At 55.3% G+C, this 20070-nt stretch overlaps 2 protein-coding genes across 4 annotated transcripts; one reads left to right on the top strand and one right to left on the bottom strand.

Annotated features, from left to right (window-relative positions):
- Nucleotides 1–22: 22 nt before the first annotated feature.
- polg (polymerase (DNA directed), gamma) lies at nucleotides 23–8445 on the top strand. The gene is made up of 22 exons (XM_084672282.1): nucleotides 23–148; nucleotides 359–995; nucleotides 1256–1451; nucleotides 1629–1796; nucleotides 1930–2076; nucleotides 2234–2313; nucleotides 2453–2635; nucleotides 2746–2882; nucleotides 3060–3177; nucleotides 3340–3564; nucleotides 3679–3796; nucleotides 3873–3953; nucleotides 4163–4282; nucleotides 4378–4538; nucleotides 5044–5097; nucleotides 5185–5302; nucleotides 5438–5573; nucleotides 5689–6058; nucleotides 6388–6556; nucleotides 6643–6851; nucleotides 7259–7419; nucleotides 7756–8445. Exons 2-22 carry the CDS (start codon nucleotides 415–417, stop codon nucleotides 7818–7820), a joined length of 3597 nt encoding a protein of 1198 aa, XP_084528408.1. The 5' UTR covers nucleotides 23–148; nucleotides 359–414; the 3' UTR covers nucleotides 7821–8445.
- fanci (FA complementation group I) lies at nucleotides 7524–19985 on the bottom strand. Of its 3 annotated transcripts, none has more exons than XM_084672281.1 (36): nucleotides 19655–19985; nucleotides 19464–19536; nucleotides 19226–19356; nucleotides 18735–18888; nucleotides 18538–18595; nucleotides 18183–18224; nucleotides 17340–17463; nucleotides 17168–17253; nucleotides 16915–17047; nucleotides 16352–16429; nucleotides 16090–16226; nucleotides 15819–15999; nucleotides 15619–15706; nucleotides 15369–15499; nucleotides 15212–15282; nucleotides 14940–15054; nucleotides 14491–14613; nucleotides 14306–14374; nucleotides 14081–14182; nucleotides 13822–13998; nucleotides 13510–13631; nucleotides 13213–13368; nucleotides 12746–12925; nucleotides 12239–12408; nucleotides 12023–12093; nucleotides 11818–11934; nucleotides 11620–11671; nucleotides 11381–11508; nucleotides 11148–11213; nucleotides 10647–10743; nucleotides 10175–10356; nucleotides 9921–10037; nucleotides 9731–9808; nucleotides 9490–9585; nucleotides 9038–9139; nucleotides 7524–8094 (listed from the first exon to the last, which is right to left on the bottom strand). In XM_084672281.1, exons 1-36 carry the CDS (start codon nucleotides 19745–19747, stop codon nucleotides 8032–8034), a joined length of 3963 nt encoding a protein of 1320 aa, XP_084528407.1. In that variant the 5' UTR covers nucleotides 19748–19985; the 3' UTR covers nucleotides 7524–8031. The 3 variants fall into 3 exon arrangements, with proteins under 3 accessions (XP_084528407.1, XP_084528405.1, XP_084528406.1); XM_084672279.1 differs by having other exon boundaries at nucleotides 10175–10359; nucleotides 19655–19984; XM_084672280.1 differs by having other exon boundaries at nucleotides 9731–9805; nucleotides 10175–10359; nucleotides 19655–19984.
- Nucleotides 19986–20070: the final 85 nt, after the last annotated feature.

The following is a 20070-nucleotide window of genomic DNA, read 5'->3' as shown; positions in this document are numbered from 1 at the left end:
ATGTTGGGATATCCGGTAAAGCGTTGTTTACATGTGTCACATTGTAGCGACAGAAGCTTGGTGGAGTCCTTTATAATCACATGCACTTTTGTTATAATTTGCTATCTCCTCTTCATTAATCTCTGCAATGCATCTCGCTGTTTGTCAGGTATGTTGAACAGATTTTGAACCAACTTTATTGTGCCTTGACAATGCGTTTAATCTTTTTATTTTGAATAGATAGATGGCTGGTTAGCAAGTTAGCTAACATGCTGGAAACATAGATTACGTACGATAGAATGTTACTAAGAAAGAAAGAATAAAGAAGACGCTGGGGTGTGTAAAATTGTAACACGCAGCTTTGCTTTTTCCCTTTCAGTTTGCATTATGCCTCTTCTGACCAAACCAAAGGGAAGACACAGGTGAGCAGATCCAATGCTGCGTCTGATTCCCCGCCCCTTGTGGAGCCCTGCCTGCCCCGTTCCTCCAGGCCCATGGCTGGGTCTCCTCTGCTCCTACTCCAGCGCTCCCAGCGCCCTCAAGGGCCAGGGCTCCACGGAAACCCGCCTCAACCCCCTCAACATCCAGATGCTGTCCCGGAACCTGCAGGAGCAGATCTTCCGCGGGGCCCAGCAGAAGTATGGGGAGGAGGAGGTGCAGAAGAGCATCAGGCACCTCCAGCGACATCAGCTGTGGGGGAAGGAGACGTCGCTGCTGCCCGACGTGGAGCTGAGCCTCCCTCACATGTATGGAGAGGACATCGACGGACACTTCCGCGTGCTGGCCCAGAAGCAGAGCCTTCCCTACCTGGAGGCTGCCAGCCTGCTCCAGCAGGGGGAACTGCCTCCCATGCCCCACAGCTGGGCCTGGCAGCTGGGCTGGACACGCTACGGGCCAGGTGGGGAGGCCCAGAGGGTGGACTTTCCTGAGGAACCTGGCCTGGTGTTTGATGTGGAGGTGTGCATGGCAGAGGGGAGCTGCCCAACATTGGCCGTCGCAGTTTCACCCACGGCCTGGTGAGAGCGTCCCTGTGTGTGTGTGTGTGTGTGTGTGTGTGGGGGGGGGTGGTTGTGTGTGTGTGTGTGTGTGGGGGGGGGGGGTGGTTGTGTGTGTGTGTGTGTGTGTGGGGGTGGTTATGTGTCTGGGGGTAAACACTCGAGAGACTTCTCAACGTGCAATGTTACAGTAGTCTACCACCTGAGCAGTAATAGGTTACACTGGAAACAAAAGTCAGTTCAGTCGTGACTGAAGTGTGTGTGTCTGTGTGTTCTCCCAGGTACTCGTGGTGCAGTAAGCGTCTGGTAGAGGAGAGGTACTCGTGGTCCAGCCAGCTGACCCCCAGTGACCTCATCCCCCTGGAGACCCCAGCCAACAGCGTGCGCCCCCGGGGCGGGCAGTGGAAGGAGAGGCTGGTCGTCGGTCACAACGTCAGCTTTGACCGGGCACACATCAAGGAGCAGTACCTGCTGAAGGTCAGACTGGGTCTGGTAGACGGCGACACTTGAGCTTGACACATCTTTAGACATGAGAATGAAAGGGAGCATTTGTGTGTCATTGAGGCAAGTTCAGACTGGCTCGATTATTTGTCGGCAAACGGCGCCTGTCTCATTCTAGAATGTAACCCGTGAGGGCTTCTCTCGGGTTCCCAGGGTTCTAAGACTCGTTTTCTGGATACCATGAGTCTCCACATGGCTATCTCTGGCCTGACGGGCTTTCAGCGGATGCTTTGGATGGCCAGCAAGAAGGGCAAGAAGCGGGGCCTCCAGGAGGTCAAAGAGCACATTAAGAAAGTTGGCCGGAGCAAGGACGGTCCCATGGTGGGTAAACAGTTTCAAAAAAATCGAACTGGGCCTCTGCTAAACAATGCTACGTCCAAGATCGTCCTGGCCGATCTATTTTCTCTGATCTGCGAACACCCAGTTTACTGTTTTTGTCGTTGTTGTTGTGTAGATTGGCTCGTGGGACTGGGTGAACATCAGTAGCATCAATAACCTGGCGGACGTGCATGCCCTTTATGTGGGCGGGGCCCCGCTCCAGAAGGAGGCGAGGGAGATCTTTGTCAAGGGCAGCATGGCCGACGTCAGAAGCAACTTCCAGGTCAGTGGTGTTGTGGTGACGTCGAGCACAGCCAGAGACCATGTGACACAGGAAGCACATGACGGTGTTTGTTGCCGCGGGTCCTCTCATGGAAGTTCCCTGAGACTGACCGTCTTATCTTCTCTACCACGCTGATGTGCTGTGCTGCCCCCCGCAGGAGCTGATGCGGTACTGCGCTCTGGATGTGGAGGCCACTCACCAAGTCTTCTCAGAGCAACTTCCATTGTTTATGGAGAGGTCAGTGACCAAGTCCTGGGTTCAACAGCCACATTTATGACGAGTACGATTTGTATTGCCATTCAGACTTGGCCAAGCAAACAAATCAGTATGCCGCTGGTTCAGCCAGTCACTGTGTGACTCCCCCCCCCCCTTCAAGGTGCCCCCACCCTGTGACGTTTGCGGGCATGCTGGAGATGGGCGTGAGCTACCTGCCTGTCAATCAAAACTGGGGGCGCTATCTGGAGGACTCCCAGGACACGTACGAGGAGCTGCAGAGAGAGATGAAGAAGTCCCTGATGAGGCTGGCCGACGATGCCTGTCAGCTTCTGCAGGATGACAGGTCTGTGTGTGTGTGTGTGTGTGTGTGAGGCCGTCTGTCGCGTCCTCTGCATGACTGTGTGTGTGTGTGTGTGCGTCACGGTGCCCTGACGGACGGCGTCTGTTCTCCAGGTACCAGCAGGACCCCTGGTTGTGGGACCTGGAGTGGGACACCCAGGAGTTCAAGCAGAAGAAGGTGACATTGAGCAAGAAGAGGCGGTCTGAGATCGAGGCAGCACCCAGAACCCCGCTGACCGACTGGGAGGAGGGTAGGACCAGGACCCCCGACCAGAAACACTGCAGAAACACCCCACGACACGACACTCCCGAAACACTAAGCTGGAGGCCGGTCGACAGGAACCCGTATGGATCGTGGTGTTGTAAATAGCTGTGTGGACAGCTTAACCCCACCAGGCAGTTCACCGGCGGTGTTGTTGTGCCGACAGACCCAGGGCCGGAGGAAGATCTCCTGGGGCCCCCCGCAGGCAGAGAGGCTCTGGAGAGGCTGAAGGACACCGTGAGCAGGCTGCCCAAGAGGAGACAGCACCTGCCTGGGCATCCAGGGTGAGGGATCAACCTTCCTCCACCTCAGTCGTACTCTCAAACCTCTTTTCTCTCCCTCTCGGTCTCTCCCTTTATCCCCCCCCCCACCACACCTGTATTCCCAGTTGTTTGACCTTTGTCTGTCCTTTTCGCTTCCACTCCATGCCTCCGCTTTGTGGTCAGGTGGTACCGTAAGCTGTGCGCGCGGCTGAGCGAGGAGGAGAGCTGGTCTCCGGGCGCCGGCCTCCTGAGCCTCCAGATGAGGGTGACTCCCAAGCTGATGGGCCTGACGTGGGACGGCTACCCCCTGCACCACGCCGAGCAGCACGGCTGGGGCTACCTGGTCCCGGGGCGCAGGGACAACCTCGAGCCACCGGAGGGCAGCACAGGGCCCGTCTGCCCACACCGGTGAGGGGTTTCGCGTCGTTTGCTTGCGCATACGACCGGAAAACGGACGTTACATCTTCATCGTGCAGGGACAGTGACCCAGCAGTGTGTGTGTGTGTGTGTGTGACCCCACAGGGCCATCGAGAGTGTGTACAGGGAGCACTGTGACCAGAGGAGGACGGAGCAGCCTGACTATCAGGACAGCAGCCCCTCAGACGACCTCATGTTGACGGACACTGCCGTTTGGCAGACGGTGAGAGACAGTCAGGCGTAGCGCAGACGCCCAGACGGTCAGTCGACGCAGTTCCTATGTCACTCCTCCCCTGCAGGTGGAGGAGCTGAGCCGCCTAGAGAGCCGGCCAGACGAAGAGAACGGGGCGGAGAGGGAGACGAGCGCCACGAAAAGAAAGGTCAGTTCACGTCGGCCATGTTGTCATTTTGAGTGAGGAACAGAAGGGGTCAAATTTGTGAGGCCGCTGCAAATTTGGACCTCTCTGTTCCACCCTCAAAATGGTCCTTCTCAACTTTCTTTTGGAATGAAAGAAAAAGGTCCGGCGGTCTCTCGACTCTCTTTCCAAAGCTGTATATACACAATGTCCTGGTTGGCTCCTTTCTTCAGGGACGCCAAGATCCGAACTCGCACACACCGGGAGAGAGTCACTGCCCGTACCACCACGGAAACGGTCCCCACAACGACGTCGACATCCCAGGCTGCTGGTTCTTCAAGTTGCCTCACAAGGTACAGGAAGTGAAGCGATGTGCTGACTAACACCACGGTCGACGCTCCGCCGGTGCTGGGAGAGGATAACAGAGGAGAGGCGTTGTGTGTTTCAGGACGGGAACGACAACAACGTGGGCAGCCCCTTCTCCAAAGACTTCCTGTCCAAGATGGAGGAGGGCACCCTGAGGGCGGGGCGGGGCGGCACCAACGCCACGCGCGCTCTGGAGATCAACAGGATGATCTCGTTCTGGAGGAACGCCCACAAGCGCATCAGGTACAGTCGCTCTCGAACCTTGCCGGTTCGCAGACAGGAACCAGACGGTATCTAACCCTTGTGTTCTCTTCGGGTCATTCTGACCCATCAGTCATTGTGACCCACCGTTGTATTGCGGCAACTTTACCGCATACAAAAACAAATTTTGTTTTTGTATTTTCTTTTAACCGTTGGGCTGTATTAGACCCTTCACATTGCGATGGTTCAAAGAAAAGTATTTGTATTTGTTTTTGTATTGGGTAAAATTGGGTAAACACAACGATGGTTCGTTATGAACCTTTTGGTTCATGTGACCCGAAGGCAGGGTTCAAAGGATCGGACGGCTCATCGCGTCATACCCCGACACGCTTCCTCTCTGCTGTCTGTCTCTGGATCAAATCCAATCGAGAGACAGACCCAAGGCATGAGACAGATTGTTAGTATGTGACCACATCACGACACCACTGTTTTCACTGTGTTTCTCCTGGGCCTCTACTTTGTGTCTGGGCTGCGTCTGCTGTGCCAGCTCCCAGAGGGTGGTTTGGCTGAGAAAGGGAGAGCTGCCCCGGACAGTCAGCAGGTCTGTACTTCTGACCCACCTCCCGTGTCTGGATCAAGCCGTGCTAGGTGGAGCGCCTCAGTCCTCACGACCCCGTCTCTCTGTCAGGCACAAGGACTACGACGAGGAGGCGCAGTACGGGGCCATCTTACCCCAGGTCGTCACCGCGGGAACGGTGACGAGGAGGGCCGTGGAACCGACGTGGCTGACCGCCAGTAACGCCCGGGTAGGAGACCAGCGGAGGTTCTGCTGTGGTCCAGGAGACCAGCCGAGGTTCTGCTGTGGTCCAGGAGACCAGCCGAGGTTCTGTTGGGCCTCTCATGAAGGTGTGTGTGTGTGTGTGTGTGTGTGTCTGTTGCAGAAGGACCGAGTGGGCAGTGAGCTGAAGGCCCTGGTCCAGGTGCCCCCTGGGTACCACCTGGTGGGAGCGGACGTGGACTCCCAGGAGCTGTGGATCGCCGCCGTGCTGGGGGAGGCTCACTTCGGGGGCATGCACGGTCAGTCGCAGCCCCGCCCCCCTGGAGGGCCATGTTGACGTCGGCAGGAAACGGCCCCAAAATCTGAACTCTCGTGACCCCGTGTGTGTGCGCGTGTCCCCCCCCCCCCCCACAGGCTGCACGGCGTTCGGCTGGATGACGCTGCAGGGGAAGAAGAGCCAGGGCACCGACCTCCACAGCCGCACGGCCGACGCCGTGGGCATCAGCCGCGAGCACGCCAAGGTCTTCAACTACGGACGCATCTACGGCGCCGGGCAGCCGTTCGCCGAGCGCCTGCTCACGCAGTTCAACCACCGGCTCAGCCAGGAGGAGGCCGCCAGCAAGGCGCGGCAGATGTACGCCCTGACCAAGGGCGTCCGGCGCTACCGCCTGTCGGAGGAGGGGGAGTGGCTGGTGACGGAGCTGGGCGCCGAGGTGGAGAGGGAGGAGGACGGGAGCGTGTCCCTGCAGGAGCTGCGGAGGATCAGCCGGCTGGCCGCCCAGAGGTGAGGGCAATGCAAACATCCTCCCCCAGGGACACATTCAGTCATTTAGCAGACACTCTTATCCAGAGCGACTTACAGTAAGTACAGGGACATTCCCCCCCCGAGGTAAGGAGGGTGAAGTGCCTTGCCCCAAGGACACAAATTCACTTGACTCTGCCGGGAATCAAACTGGCGACCTTCAGACTACTAGCCCGATTCCCTAACCGCTCTGCCACCTGACTCACATGCCGCCCCACCCTGCGCCTGATTTTGAGCGTTGGGCCCTCTCGCTCCCACTGGGCCCCGTCCCGTTTTCCCCACGCTCGCGCTAACGCCGGCTCTCTCCGCAGCTCCCGGAGGAGGAAGTGGGACATGGTGGGCCAGCGCGTGTGGGCCGGAGGCACCGAGTCGGAGATGTTCAACAAGCTGGAGAGCATCGCCCACTCCCCACAGCCGGCCACACCCGTCCTGGGGTGCCGGATCAGCCGGGCTCTGGAGCCCCAGGCGGTCAGGGACGAGGTGGGCAGAGAGGCCCCCCCCACACACACACACACACATGGATGCTTGTATTGAGAATCTAGACTGACAGTGTGTGTGTGTGTCAGTTCATCACCAGCAGGGTGAACTGGGTGGTGCAGAGCTCAGCGGTGGACTACCTCCACCTGATGCTGGTGGCCATGCGCTGGCTGATGGAGGAGCACCACATCGACGGGCGCTTCTGCATCAGCATCCACGACGAGGTCCGCTACCTGGTGAGCAGCCAGGACCGCTACCAGGCTGCTCTGGCACTGCAGATCACCAACCTGCTCACACGGTCAGTACTAACCACACGGTCAGTACCAATCATACAGTCAGTACCAGCCCCATGGTCAGTATCAACCCTATGGTCAGTACTAGCCACATGCTCAGTACCAACTAGTCAGTACCAACCACAGTCAGTACCAACCACAGTCAGTACCAACCAGTCAGTACCAACCCCATGGTCAGTACCAACCCCATGGTCAGTACTAACCACACGGTTAGTACCAACCACTGTCAGTACTAACCACAGTCAGTACCAACCACACAGTCAGTACCAACCACAGTCAGTACTATCCACACAGTCAGTACCAACCACACAGTCAGTACCAACCACAGTCAGTACTATCCACAGTCAGTACTAACCCCACCACACACCAAACCTAAAAGCGTGTGTATGTTGCGCTGCGTGTTGCGCTGCAGGTGCATGTTTGCCCATGCTCTGGGCATGCAGGACTTGCCGCAGTCCGTGGCGTTCTTCAGCGCGGTGGACGTGGACCAGTGTCTGAGGAAGGAGGTGACCATGGACTGTGTGACGCCCTCAAACCCCACAGGCCTGGAGCGCAGATACGGCCTGCCCCAGGGTGAGACCAACTCACACACACTGACACACACTGACACACACACAGAAACTCCCTCAAGCTAACATACACAAAGTAACGCACACAGACACTCTTCCATTGAGGGTTGCATAAAAAATTGGATTTGATTTATTGTATTTACAAATGTAATTATCTGCAATGTAACAGCGAGTAGTAAGCAGCTAAAAAACACATATAAATGTATCATTGAACCAAAAAGGTCTGGTTTTCAACACAACAAATGTATACACAATTTTACTGAAACCATTCAACATATTTAATTGACCAAATCTTTCTTTCTCTTTACAACGTGCACATGACACGCATCTTCTCCTCTAGGTGAAGCTTTGGATATCTATCAGATACTGGAAATCACTAAAGGCTCTTTGGACAAAACAACGTGACAGTCTGCGTCCTGTGGAGGGGTGCAGTGTGCTTCCTGTGGAGGGGTGCAGTGTGCTTCCTGTGGAGGGGTGCAGTGTGCTTCCTGTGGAGGGGTGCAGTGTGCTTCCTGTGGAGGGGTGCAGTGTGCTTCCTGTGGAGGGGTGCAGTGTGCTTCCTGTGGAGCGGTGCAGTGTGGGAAACTGCGGTCCTCCACGGCCGAGCGCACTTCCATCACTTCTTCCTTCTCTTCTTCTGCGGCTCCTGGCTCTCCTCAGGCTCCTCCGACACTGTTGACTGAAGGACAGGATGGAACACACACACACACACACAGAAGACGAGAATTTATTCTTGTTGGTTCTCCGCTGGTTGGTTGGTTGGTTGGTTAGGGGCTCTGAGGCCAGGGTGGCAGGGAGACAGAGTGACTGGGTGGCAGGGTGACAGGGTGGCAGGGAGACTGGGAGACAGGGAGACTGGGTGGCAGGGAGACAGGGAGACTGGGTGGCAGGGTGACAGGGAGACTGGGAGACTGGGAGACAGGGTGGCAGGGAGACAGAGTGACTGGGAGACTGGGTGGCAGGGAGACAGGGAGACTGGGAGACTGGGAGACTGGGAGACAGGGAGACAGGGTGACTGGGAGACAGGGAGACAGGGTGACAGGGAGACAGGGTGACTGGGAGACAGGGAGACAGGGAGACAGGGTGGCAGGGTGGCAGGGAGACAGGGTGGCAGGGAGACAGGGTGGCAGGGAGACAGGGAGACAGGGTGGCTGGGAGACTGGGAGACAGGGAGACTGGGTGACAGGGTGGCAGGGAGACAGGGAGACAGGGTGGCTGGGAGACTGGGAGACTGGGAGACAGGGTGACTGGGAGACTGGGAGACAGGGTGACTGGGAGACTGGGTGACAGGGAGACAGGGAGACAGGGTGGCTGGGAGACTGGGAGACTGGGAGACAGGGTGGCTGGGAGACTGGGAGACTGGGTGGCAGGGAGACTGGGAGACTGGGAGACAGGGAGACTGGGAGACTGGGAGACTGGGAGACTGGGAGACAGGGTGACTGGGAGACAGGGAGACTGGGTGACAGGGTGACAGGGAGACAGGGTGACAGGGAGACTGGGAGACTGGGAGACAGGGAGACTGGGAGACAGGGAGACTGGGAGACTGGGAGACAGGGAGACTGGGAGACAGGGAGACTGGGAGACTGGGTGACAGGGAGACTGGGAGACAGGGAGACTCCTACCTGCTGGCTGTGATCCTGCTCCTGCAGGGCCGTCTCCAGAGTGGCGGCGTTGATGCGGAAGTCTCTAGACGTGCTCAGTTTCATGTACTGCATCAGGTTCACCTGGAGGACACACACACACACACACACACACAAGCCATTAACGTCAAAGAGAGAGGCTAGAGACTGAGATATCAGTGTATATCCCTGGTAGGGGAGTTATTAAACAGAAGAACAATTCCAGAAATACTTTTTTGTTTTCTTCATGCAAATAATGCCTTTGCATTCGATTTGGTTGTTGTTGAATGTGTTGCCAAGTTTGAGGTGTACAAATGACGTCCCAAGTATTGAGTTATTTCTTTTTCTCGAGTCATCTTGTTCTGTCTGTCGGTGAAGATGTTTCAACCTGATCCCTCCTCCGAGGCATGGTCCTCACACACACACACACACACGCACACACACACAGAGAGTACCTTAGACTTCTTGGAGAGGGTGATGAGGTACTTCTCATACTGCTCGATGCTGAAGATCAGGTTCGGAATGGCCTTGGTTTCTCGCAGAAGCTTGGCCTGAGGGTTCGAAGAACAGGGGGGAGGGGGGATTCAACCCAGGCTTCAACCAAGACACAAGTCGGCTGTCACATTATTTTTGTGGATGTCAATAAAACGTTTGCTCCGTCGGTGCGTGCGTGCGTGCGTTCACTTGTGTCCTCACAGAAGCGGCCGCTGTGGAGCCCTCCTTCTCCTTCCTCCTCTTCTTGGCGTCGTCTCCCTCACTCAGCTCTCCACTCTGCTGGGGAGCACACGAGGGGGTCAGGGCGCCGGCAGCTGAACCAACCAGAGACGGGGGCCCTCTTGGGTCAAATGACACACACGACGACGGGGGGGGGCCCGTTGGACCATACCTGTACGTAGGTGATGAAGGAGTAGCACTGAGGGGTCAGGTGGGAGCCCGACAGTTTGACCAGTTTCTCCATGCGTGCCGGCAGCAGGCCGTGCGGGGTGGAGCACAGCTGCACATACTGAGGAGAGGAAGCAACACCGGGAGAGACGTGAAAACGAGAGAGACACCATTACCCCACCCCCCTCCCCGGCAGGAGAGACAGCAGGTTTGGTGCGACACCAGACGTATATATCTGCGGTGCCGGAAGAGGCGTACGTATTTGACGAGGCCGGTGAGCAGGCCGTAGGCCCGGCTCAGCTCCCTCAGCAGAGTGTCGGTGCACGGTCCGGCGGGCAGGGCTGTCTGGACCAGCTCGTTCAGGGCCGTCAGGAGGGTGCCCAGCTGCATGGTCACCGCCTTCTCCACTGGGTCCTGCTGCCCCACGGCCTGGCTGGGCCCTGCTGCACGCACATGTATACACACACACATCAATATACCACACACACACACACACACACAAGCAGAAAATATACCACACACACACACACACAGAAAATATACTGCACACACAAGCAGAAAATATACTACACACACACACAGATAAATATACCACACACACAAAGAAAATATACTACACACACAAGCAGAAAATATACTACACACACACACAGGAAATATACCACAAACACTCACACACAAGCAGGAAACATGAACACAGAATAACGGGATGGCGTCTGTAACTCCCTACCCGAGCTGAGCTTGTCCGTGCCCAGCTGAACCTTCTTCTTGGAGATAAGCCAGTCCACCTCGTCCAGAACCGCCCCCATCTGGGCTAGCACCAGCAGCTGGACACACACACACACACACAGGCATGAGGACAGGCCTGGGACGGCCTGACCTGGACGGCCTGACCTGGACGGCCTGACCTGGACGGCCTGACCTGGACGGCCTGACCTGGACGGCCTGACCTGGACGGCCTGACCTGGACGGCCTGACCTGGACGGCCTGGACGGCCTGACCTGGACGGCCTGACCTGGACGGCCTGACCTGGACGGCCTGACCTGGACGGCCTGACCCGGACGGCCTGACCCGGACGGCCTGACCCGGACGGCCTGACATGGACGGCCTGACCCGGACGGCCTGACCCGGACGGCCTGACCCGGACGGCCTGACCCGGACGGCCTGACCCGGACGGCCTGACCTGGACGGCCTGACCTGGACGGCCCAGATGGCAGAGCGCTCCACTCACTGTGGTGGAGCTGGCGGTCTTCATGTTGACCAGGGAGAAGTGACACTGTTTCTCCACCTCCACGTCCTGCACGCACAGACAGACACGACATCAGCACGGCCTGCTGTCTCTGAGTGGGTGGGTGGGTGTGTGTGTGTGTGTGTGTGGGGGGGTCAGCTAGGTGTTCAGCACCTGGTCGATGTCTCTGAGTGTGTGTGTATGTGTGGGGGGGGGGTCAGCTAGGTGGTCAGCACCTGGTCGATGTCTCCCAGCTGACTGTGCAGGTCCTGGCAGAGCTCCCACAGCAGGCTGACTGGGCTCTTGTGGAGCACGTGCAGGCTGAAGAGCAGAGACAGCAGGCCCCGGCTGAACCCCACGTCCTCTGGACAGAGGGAGGGAGGGGACACAGGAAGAACCGGAAGATTGGAGAGACCCAGACACGTAAACACGGTAGGGCCATACGAGACACTGACGGCTCCTCTCATCTACTCACCAAAGCTGGTCTCCTTGCAGACCTTAACCGCCCAGGTTAGCATCTGAACAAACTGGGAGAGAGAAGAACAAGTCAACTACGAGCAGACTACCGATTCCCCTGGCCCCTATGAAGTTATATAATACAGGGTTCCTAAGGCGTGTATGAGGAGAACAGGGTTCCCCGGGCCCCTATGAAGAGAATACGGGGTTCTCCTGCCTGTGGAGAGGAGGGCTCCAGCTGGCGAGACAGCACGCTGAGGATGCTGACTAGAAGCTGGGCCTCCTTGCTGTTGAAGTCGTCCTCCCCTCCGCTCAGCTGGGTCAACAGCGCCCTCTGCGGGTGGGAGGACACACAAGCAGGTCAAAAAGCTGTGGCGGCGTGTGTGTGTGTGTGTGACAGGAGGCTCTGCAACCGGGCTGACCTGGAACTGTCGGATGTAGAAGAAGGTTTTTTCGGTGACGGTGCCGTTCTCTGCCCCGTCTTCCTCCTGGCCTGAAACACCGGGAGGGGGGGAGGGGGGAAAGAGGAAGTGTGACGAGCACACGCAGTCATGGCTGGATTCGTTTCACCGCTTGTGTTTGTTCGCATGTGCGAGTAAGTGAGCGAGCTTGCCACCGTGTGTGTGTGTGTGTCTAACCCATGGCAGACAGCAGCAGGATCAGCCGGTGTGGGCAGCGCTGCAGGCAGGTGTTGAAGCAGTGTAGCAGGCCCTCCAGACAGAGCAGAGACACGCTGGGGCGACGCTCTCTCCTCCCCGCCTCCTCCTCCACCGCCCCGGGGACGTTCGTGTAGCGCCACATCAGCACGCTGGGGCGGCAGGGCCGGGCGGGGCAACACATGATCTTACTGGTTTAGTCTTTTTTCAACTTGTGTATCAAACCATCTTTATGTAAGCAAAATGTAAATGACTCGTATATCCTTTAATGGTGGTGGGGGGGGGGGGAGTCATAGACATGATTAATGAGGACGTGTTATCATCATGTGATGACGATGCACTCATAACAAACGATGTGACGGCAGATCGAATCCTTTCACATCCCGAACCCAGAGAACGCCAGCCTCTGTGATATCACCGAGAGACGTGACGTCACACAGAGGGCACGTTGGACTCCGCCCCCTCCCCTCTGCCCCCGCCCCCCCTCACCTGGCGGTGTCGCAGAGGAAGCGGAAGGTCTTGTCGGCGCTCTGGCCGTCCGGCCCGTCCGCGTGGCCCGTCTCCTCCAGCTGCTGGGTCTTCTGCAGGGCCGCGCTCACGGCGTAGCGCAGGAACTCGCCACTAGAACGCAGCACTGAGAGAGCCTCCTCTCGGCTCTGAGAGCTGTCTCTGTACACACACACACACACAAAACAGGGCTATTTTTAACATTTTAACGCTTAACTTTAACACCCCCGTTCCGTGCATCGTAGCTTTAAAACAGAACTGCCATGCGGCGTGAAGAACGACATTCCCCCCTTGAACAGGCTGTGTAAAAGATGGTCCCGTCTCACACACACACACACACCAAGGTCAATTCCAAAGACCAATCACATGATGGGAACTGGAAGCGTCCACCTCCCCCCCCCACACACACACACACACACACACACACGAGGACAGACCCCCACACACACCTGAGGAGTGCCGTGAGGAGGGTGGAGATGAAGGTCATGGAGAGCAGACTGCGAGGGCTTCGAGAGCTCCGGCTCTTCCCAGACTTCTCCTTCAGGATCTCAGTCAGCTTGAGGTACCGCTTAAACAGCTCCAGTAGCTCCTCGAAACAGCTCTTACTGCACACACACACACACACACGTTGAAGGCTTCATTTGAATCCACTATGAGGAATTCAAATACTTCCACAGCTTTTGAACCAGTTTACTGTTGACTGCAACCTCCCCCTCACCGTGTGTGTGTGTGGGTGTGTGTGTTACCTGTAGTTGGCCTTGATAAAATTGTACTCTAGCAGCACCTCATACACGCCCATCACCAGCGTGGCGTATATGCTGTTCTTCATCCCCACGCTGGAAGCCAGCGAGAACTCTGCTGACTTGTCCTGGGGGGAGCAAGACACGTCATCTTCAAAGAGAGGCGAGATGACACGCACTAACCCTGTTCTCATTTCACTCCATTCCATGTGTTACTACTGCATTTGAGTACTTGTATGGGACCTTTTTATAATCGATCCTTTTGAGGTGCATTCGAGTGGGTTTATAAGTTCGACCTCATCTAAGAGCACATCTCACCAGCTCAAAGTCCTCCAGCTCACTCTTGATCATGCGTCGGGTCACGCTCTCCAGAATGTTCTGCAGCTCGGACTGAAAGCCGCCGTCCTCTTCGTCGTCCTCTTCGTCGTAGGGGGCGGAGTGGCGGGCGCTCTGCTGCCAGAGCAGGCAGTGGGCCGTGCAGCAGAGCAGGTGGGCCTGGGGGGGGGGGGGGGGGAGCGGGACAGTCACACTGCTGCTGGGCGCGCACACACACACACACAGGAAGGGGAGGCCTCACCAGAGGCTCCAGAAGGTAGACCTGGTCTCCCTGAGCGGTGATGCACGGCTCCAGCTTCACAGGAGGCAGGAGGTCCTGTTCGGGCTCGTAGTACCTCCTCAGCTACACACACACACACACGCGCACACTACTTAACACTCTCCGTAGCATAAGGAATACAGTTAATACAATGTTGAGGGAATGATTTGGACGAAGCTAGCGTGCATTGTCTTTTCAAACACACACCTGTGAGAGGAGGGCCTGCATGATGGAGCTGGTCAGCTGGGAGTTGCGTCGAAGGACGTCATGGAAACCCTAGAATGACAGAAGAGCTTCCACTGTCTGGGTAGCTGTGCACACACGTGTGTGTGTGTGTGTGGGGGTGTGTGTGTGTGTGTGTGGGGGTGGGTGTGGTTGTGTGTGTGTGTGACCTGGTAGAGCATGAGTCGAATGTCAGCCTGCTGGCCCAGACAGCGTCGCAGGCTGCTGAGAATCTCCAGGCAGAAGGCTTCGTTGGAGGCAGCGTTGTATCGGGAGTGGACGTCCACCTGGACCTGGGCAGGGGTCAGGGTTCAGAGACACAGGGGTCAGAGACACAGGGGTCAGGGACACAGGGGTCAGGGACACAGGGGTCAGAGACACAGGGGTCAGGGACACAGGGGTCAGGGACACAGGGGTCAGGGACACAGGGGTCAGGGACACAGGGACACAGGGGTCAGGGACACAGGGGTCAGGGACACAGGGGTCAGGGACACAGGAGTCAGGGACACAGGGGTCAGACGGTGGGAGGAGTCAGGAACCACAGGTCACCTGACCAACACACACCCGTCCACCCTAAGCCTCATACACACACACACACACACACACACTCACTCTCTACCTGGCTACAGGAGAATGCCTGACTGGACTGGCTGGGGGCCAGACTACCCAAAACCCGGAAGTTCTTTAGTAGCAACAGGAAGCCTGTCACAGCTGACCTCCTCCCATCCAACTGGCTGGAGGAGAGGAAGAAGAGCAGGGTGGAGGAAGGAGGAGACGAGGAAGGAGACAGGAGAGGTAAGAGGAGAGAGGTAAGTTCTTGCCATAACAGCATGCCAGTTGGTCTCCGGTACGGTGAATGAGAAGGTGCAGAAGGTGAAGTGTCGGCACTACCTGGAGAACATGGCCTTGCGGAGAACCAGGATCAGAGCATCCTTCATGGACATGCTGACCTTCAGCAGGGGCTGGAGATCACGGACCAGAAAACAAACAAGACCCAGATCAATAAAGAGTGTCCCGGAGAGGGTGTGTGTGTGTGTGTGTGTGTTACCTGGACAGCCTTGAGCAGGCCTTGCACCGTGGCCAGAGGCAGGTAGGACAGGTGGTCAAACGTCTCGGTCACCTTCGAGGAGGACTCCAGGAGGATCATGGGAGCAGAGACCACCATGTCGGAGAGCAGGTCTGAAGGTGCCGGACAGAGAGGAAGTGATGTCAGACGACACAGACACAACACAAGAGCAGACAGGAAGTTGCTTTCCAAGACTGTTCGTCAGACTTTTCATCAGACTGTTCATCCGCACCTATGAAATGAGTGACAGGAGAGGCTGTTTTCGTAACCAATCGGTTCAGGACTTGCTCCAGTATCTCGCCTCTGATTGGTTCATGTATCTGTGCGTGGGAAGACAGTGGCACAATTTGTTATCGATGAGTAATAACGCCGAATTAAGAATACAACGATCATTTGTGTGATTGGATCACTTGGTGATCCAAGGGAGTCTACCTTGAAGCCCTCCAGGAGGACCTGCCCCCCCAGCCGACAGGACAGTTGGGAGGGGGTCTTGGCAGTGGTCGGGACCCCCTCCGAGGTCTTCCCGAATGGGCCGGCTTTGGGGCCAAAAGCATCCATCAGGATGAACCCCAACTGAACCAGTCCCTGGATCACATGGTCCCAGCCAAACACACTAGGCAGGCAGGGTCAAAATATGAGGTGAAACATTGTCTAAAAACACGTCTTAAAAACCCTGATAGGGGTTCGTGCTGACAGCACAAACCTGTTGTTGACCGTGTCCAGGATCATGGCTGCGACACTGCTGCGCGGAGGCAGCAGGTCCTGGAGGAACCTGGAGCCCTGGAGGAGCTGCGCATCTCTGAAGCCCCTGGTGATGGCACCCTTCAGGAGGTCAAACACCTGGGCGGGCGGGATGATGGGATGACGAAAAGATTGACAGAGATAAGACGAGGAGGAGAACAGCCAGCCGGCGGGTCAGAATGCTCGAAACGTCAGACCCCCAGAAGGGAGGGGCCTCGTCCCACCTGCTCCTCGTAGCGCTGGATGCGAGCCACGGACAGCAGCAGAGCGATGCTGAAAGGACACAGTTCCCCGTGATGCGTCTGCAAAACCGCAATACAAAACGTCGGAACCCGTCACGGTTATGTCAGAAGTGAAACGACGACCGGCAGGCAGTGACAAAGTGCTGTGAGGGAGCGTGTGAGTGTGTATGACCCAGACTGGTTTGTGACGGAGCGTGTGAGTGCGTATGACCCAGGCTGGTTTGTGAGGGAGCGTGTGAGTGCGCATGACCCAGACTGGTTTATGAGGGAGCGTGTGAGTGTGTATGACCCAGACTGGTTTGTGACGGAGCGTGTGAGTGCGTATGACCCAGACTGGTTTGTGAGGGAGCGTGTGAGTGCGTATGACCCAGACTGCTTTGTGAGGGAGCGTGTGAGTGCGCATGACCCAGACTGCTTTGCGAGGGAGCACGTGAGTGCGCATGACCCAGACTGCTTTGCGAGGGAGCGCGTGAGTGCGTAAGAGAACGTGCGTGACAGGCCCCGTGGTCATCAGAGCGGTGTTTGTAAGATGCAGCATCGGAGACCTTAAGGCTTTTGAGGAACTCTCTGCCCAGCTCATGGTCCAGCCGCATGGCAAACACGATGTGGAGGATGACGGTGCCCTCCACGTGCCTCAGCTGGTCCTGAGGGATGGACTGAACCTCCACCTCCATGCCCCTGGAGGAGAGTGCGGAGGGAGGTCTGGGACTCACGGATGTGGAGCACGATAAATGAAGACAAAACAGGGTGAGGTGGACAGCGTGACAGAGTTGGCCGTCCACGATTTGGAACACTCACTCTCCTTCTTTCTGCTCCTCTTTCTGACAAAGATCTTGCTCTTTAAAGTAGCTGATGATTCCCTCCATGACCGTCTTCTGACAGCCCTGGAAGACAAACACCCACACTGGGTCATTTAGGCACAGAGGCTCCCTGTGCTACATGAATCACACACACACTCGCAAAAACACACCTTGCCTGCCAGCAGCAGGAGTTGGTAGACCAGAGGGGGGATCTCCTGCAGGTCCAGCTTGAGGAACATCCTCAGCACCTTCTCCACTAGGAAGTGGAGTTCCTCGGGAGCCAGCGGAACATCCCTGTATACGGGGTAGACAGACAGAGGGGTGGTTTAAGAGGTCTCCTATTACCCATCTTCATATGGTTCACCTGGAGTGTAAAAACGTCTTCTTTTAAAACTGGTTGTTCCCATCCTTGATTGTGATTGGCTATATCGCGTTCCATGCCGTTGTAAAATCCAGCGTAACCTCACAGGTTGTCCTCATAACAGTCTTTAACATTCCATATTACTGCGCATCGAATATTTCAAAAAAAGACGGCAAAGATGTCCATCTGGCTGTTGCGTGGCAACGATTTATGTAGGAACTATACTTTGTAGTAGCGGAAGAATGACAGTTTATTATTAAACTATTTTGTTTCTAATTGTTTTTATTGATGAAACCATATCAAATATTTGTAGTAACAGTTTTAGGAAAGCAATAAGCCCCGCGAGTCCGTGGTTTACGCAGATTTTTTAACAGGTAAGGGGGTTTTCTCCCCTCCCCTTACCTGTTCTAAAATCAGCGTAAACCACGGCCTCTTGGGGCTTATTGCTTAATTTTAAGGCAGCTCCTCGGAGATCAACGTCAAGCTCGACATTCAACCCTAACTGGTGAGAAGAGCTGACGGGAAACAAACGTCAAATCCTTCTATTCAAATTCAGGTCTAAAAAACCATCAGACTCAGTGAAAGGGGACACTTGGTAGTAGGGGGGCATGTGTGTTTGTATCCATGGCGACGGTTTTATCATGCTATTTACCTGAACATGGTGGTTAGGTGGATCACACATTGAGGGTCCCATCTGAGAGCAACACAGCAAAAACACCTTGTATCATGTCGTACCAGAGGCTGGAGGATACATGTGAAATCAACTATCCTACTGACTGTAGGGAACATGTTCCACCGTGTTTACTAACTGTAGGAAACATGTTAAACATATACTGTAGGAAATTTCATACACCATATATATATATATACACACACACAACATCTTTCAGGAAAAATGTTGTACTTACTATAGACTGCAGACAAACACGTTTCAAAAATGTCACTTGCCAACACAAGAAGGCTTGATCTGAGCTTTCCAGTAACTCTGCTCTCGTGAGGGGGCTTACCTGCTTGAGCAGAGACTATTGATGAGCTGCTTCTTGTACTCTTCACCATTCAGCTCTCCTGTTTATGTCGAAGGACAGGAGCAAAGCAAAGTACGACTATGTAAACACCCGTGGTAAACCCATGCTGACTGGGGATATTCCTTTGATGGTACGCAGGCAATCTATTCCTCGGGAGCCTGATTAATCCACGTAGCTACCTTTGCCGTAGGACACGGTGTCGGTGGCAGCCAGAGCTGTAAGCACGGTGGGGAACAGCTCTAGGGATTTGCCACTGCCCATCTTGCCTGCCTTGATGGCATCCACAAACAGCGATGCCAGGTCAACCAGAGAAGGTCCAGGAAGGCTGTGGGTCTGCACATAGAGACAAAGAGAGACAGAGAGAGACAGAGACACACACACAGACAGAGAGAGAGAGAGGGGGGGGGGAGAGAGACAGACACAGACACAGAGAGAGAGAGAGAGAGAGAGAGAGAGAGAGAGAAACCAGGAGTAAAGGTTGAGGCAGCTATTTCACATTGAAGCAAAGAACGTACGGAGATTTATTTAAACATGTGACAGAACCTGCTAGAATATGAGAGCCACCTCAGTAGATCCGTTACAACCCTTGGTGCACGTAGAAGGCGCTCATAACACCCAATGACGCTAGTCTTTTATGTCCTCCTAAAGTGCAACGATCAATATATTTTACCTCCAACATGAGCAGTCCGATGATGTCAGCTGCGACCTCCGTCTGAAGGTCTCCCGACTCACACAGGGGGATGCAGTGTTGGTAGATAAGCAGCCTGCGGGTAGCACCTTGAGCAGCAGCTGTCGGCGAACCTGACACAAAACACACACGCATACATACTCAAACATCCTAAGTGTACTAGCGAACAGACAATATGCAAGCTAGTAAGCTAAGACCTTAGTAAGCTGTCATGCGTCACCTTTGAAAATGCCTTTGATCACTGCTGCAATGTCTTTTCCTTTCAGCGCGCTGGTAGTCACCATCGTAGTCAACTAGGAGAGCCATCAGAGACCGTGGTTAACCGTGATCATACTGTCTGCATGGGTGTGTGCAGCTATGGAAGGTGTAGCTCTTAGATAACTAAGTAGCTACGTAGGCTAATAGTCAAACCTTTTCATCTGTCAGTGAAGACAAATAATTCTCCAGTTCGTTGATGTTCTCATCGTTGGACAAGGAAACTATCTTCTCCACGTCAGCCCTCATGCTGTACGTTAACCTGAATCGACTCTTTACTACTAATATTAAATGCGTAACTTTTTCTGCGGTGTAACTGCCAGATTTGCTGGGTAGGATTAGCTAATCATTGTGTTTTATTTCCTATGAAATTCCCGCTTCCTTATACAACGATTTCGTCTGGCGTTTGTATGTCTGTGATTGGACAAGTTGTTCTGGGTTGCCAGAGTGCAGTTAAGAAATCGCTCTCCAGACGTGCTAGTGGTCTCTTCTCCAAAATAAAACTTTGAAATACCCAGTGAAATGTACACGAGATTTAAAAAATGCTTATTTTATACAACTTTCACGAGGTA

This window comes from Hypomesus nipponensis, chromosome 14 (genome assembly GCF_054491055.1).
Source record: "Hypomesus nipponensis isolate SF chromosome 14, ASM5449105v1, whole genome shotgun sequence".
NCBI lineage: Eukaryota > Metazoa > Chordata > Actinopteri > Osmeriformes > Osmeridae > Hypomesus > Hypomesus nipponensis.
Note: the sequence above shows the minus strand (reverse complement) of the source record. Positions and strands in the feature narration are given on the sequence as shown.